General features: G+C 47.2%; 1 protein-coding gene across 1 annotated transcript; it reads left to right on the plus strand.

Moving 5' to 3' along the window:
- Positions 1-109: 109 nt before the first annotated feature.
- Positions 110-1325, plus strand: GFER (growth factor, augmenter of liver regeneration; the record flags this gene model as incomplete). Its single annotated transcript, XM_008950395.1, has 2 exons — positions 110-321; positions 1163-1325. Coding segments are annotated over 2 exons (375 nt in total), but the record flags the coding sequence as incomplete, so codon positions are not given.
- Between the last annotated feature and the right edge of the window lie 335 nt (positions 1326-1660).

A 1660-nucleotide genomic window follows, 5' to 3' on the forward strand; every position in this document is an offset into this window, starting at 1 on the left:
CCCTCTGCGGGTGTGGGGACCCTGTCCCCCCTTCCTCACACCTGAGCGCAAAGGGGCTGTTCCCTCGCCCAGCGCCGCCGTCCCCTCACGGTCCTCTCCCCTGCTCCAGGAGCTGGCGGTCACCGAGGAGAAGGAGCCGCCGCCGGATTGCCCCCTGGACAGCGAGCAGCTGGGCCGCAGCACCTGGGCCTTCCTGCACACCATGGCCGCCTACTACCCCGACCGCCCCACCGGCGCCCAGCAGAAGGAGATGAGGGACTTCATCAACCTCTTCTCCAAGTTTTACCCCTGCGAGCACTGCGCTGAGGATCTGAGGGAAAGGTGAGTCACTTCCCCGGGTCTTTTGGTGGCTGTTTGCATATTTGCAAGGTATTTGCATGTTGGCAGTTCTTCCTGGGTTGGGGGTTTGTAGCTACCTGAAATAGTTTCTTCCATTATTGCATAAATCAGAGATATGCTTACTTAAAAAAAAAAAAAACAAATACTTTTTCTTGTGCTGTTAGGCTGTTGCCTCCAGGGTGACCCTGAGGTGATTTGGGGATTTTCTGCTTCAATCTGGATTTGTTATCAGTTGTGGAGTCAGACTTGAAATAATCTGGCTTTTGGGAAGCGAGTGTTCTTCTACCCAGAAAAATCCCTTGATTGGCAATCTCAGCAGTGGAGGCAAAGCTCAAAATGGGCTGTGATGTTTGGGAAAGTTTTGTATTCCTGTCCCTGTCAACTTGTTTCTCAAAAGTTTCAACTCTTATTTTTTTGGATGATGGCATACAAAAAAAGAAGTTTGAGTCCTAATTATTAGCAGGTATCACACAGCAAAACAACTGCCCAGGGTTTTTTTTTTCATTTATTCTTTTTAATTTGATGTTTTGATGAATTCAGGCACTTCTTGCTTTTTATCATAGGTGAGCTGTTTGACTCCCATGTATTTTCCAGTTGACAAGACCAGGCAGTGAATGAAACCAGGCCAGTTGCAGCCATCAGTGTGTTCTAGCAGAGGTTTAGCCTCTGATAATTCCTGGTCTTTGTGTGCACTCTTTTGGGCTCTCTTTGGGACTCATCCTGCACTAGCAGAAAAGGCAACTCTGGCTCTCTGTGTGCTTTGGATACGGGAGTTGGCAACTGTAAAAAGAAGTAACATTTATTTCCTCTTCCCTGTTTGCAGATTACGTACAAATCAGCCTGACACTAGCACCAGAAATAACTTCTCCCAGTGGTTGTGTCTTCTTCACAATGAAGTGAACAGGAAGCTGGGGAAATCAGAATTTGACTGCTCTCGTGTGGACGAGCGCTGGCGAGATGGTTGGAAGGATGGTAGTTGTGATTAACCCCTGGAGGCTGCCCTGGAAACCCAGAGTGGCTGCAGGGAGGGGGGTGTGAGTGTGATTGTGTGTGTGTGTGACTGGTGAGGCTTGTGGAAATAAAGGTAAACCCATTCTGAAAGTAAATCTGAGAAACTTCTCCTAATAATAGTTGGAGAAAGGATTACATGAAAGTATTACCTGAGGGACTGAGGCCTTATGCTTGACACAGGAACTGCCAGAAACCTGTGAAATGAAGTCACTAAGAAACTTGTCATCATGGAAAAAGTTTCCACATTTCCTTATTTTAGGGGCATTTGCTTGTTTCTGTGACTGGAATTTGTTTTGCCTGAACACAGTTG

Source organism: Merops nubicus, unplaced genomic scaffold (assembly GCF_000691845.1).
Source record: "Merops nubicus isolate BGI_N331 unplaced genomic scaffold, ASM69184v1 scaffold18102, whole genome shotgun sequence".
Classification (NCBI taxonomy): domain Eukaryota; kingdom Metazoa; phylum Chordata; class Aves; order Coraciiformes; family Meropidae; genus Merops; species Merops nubicus.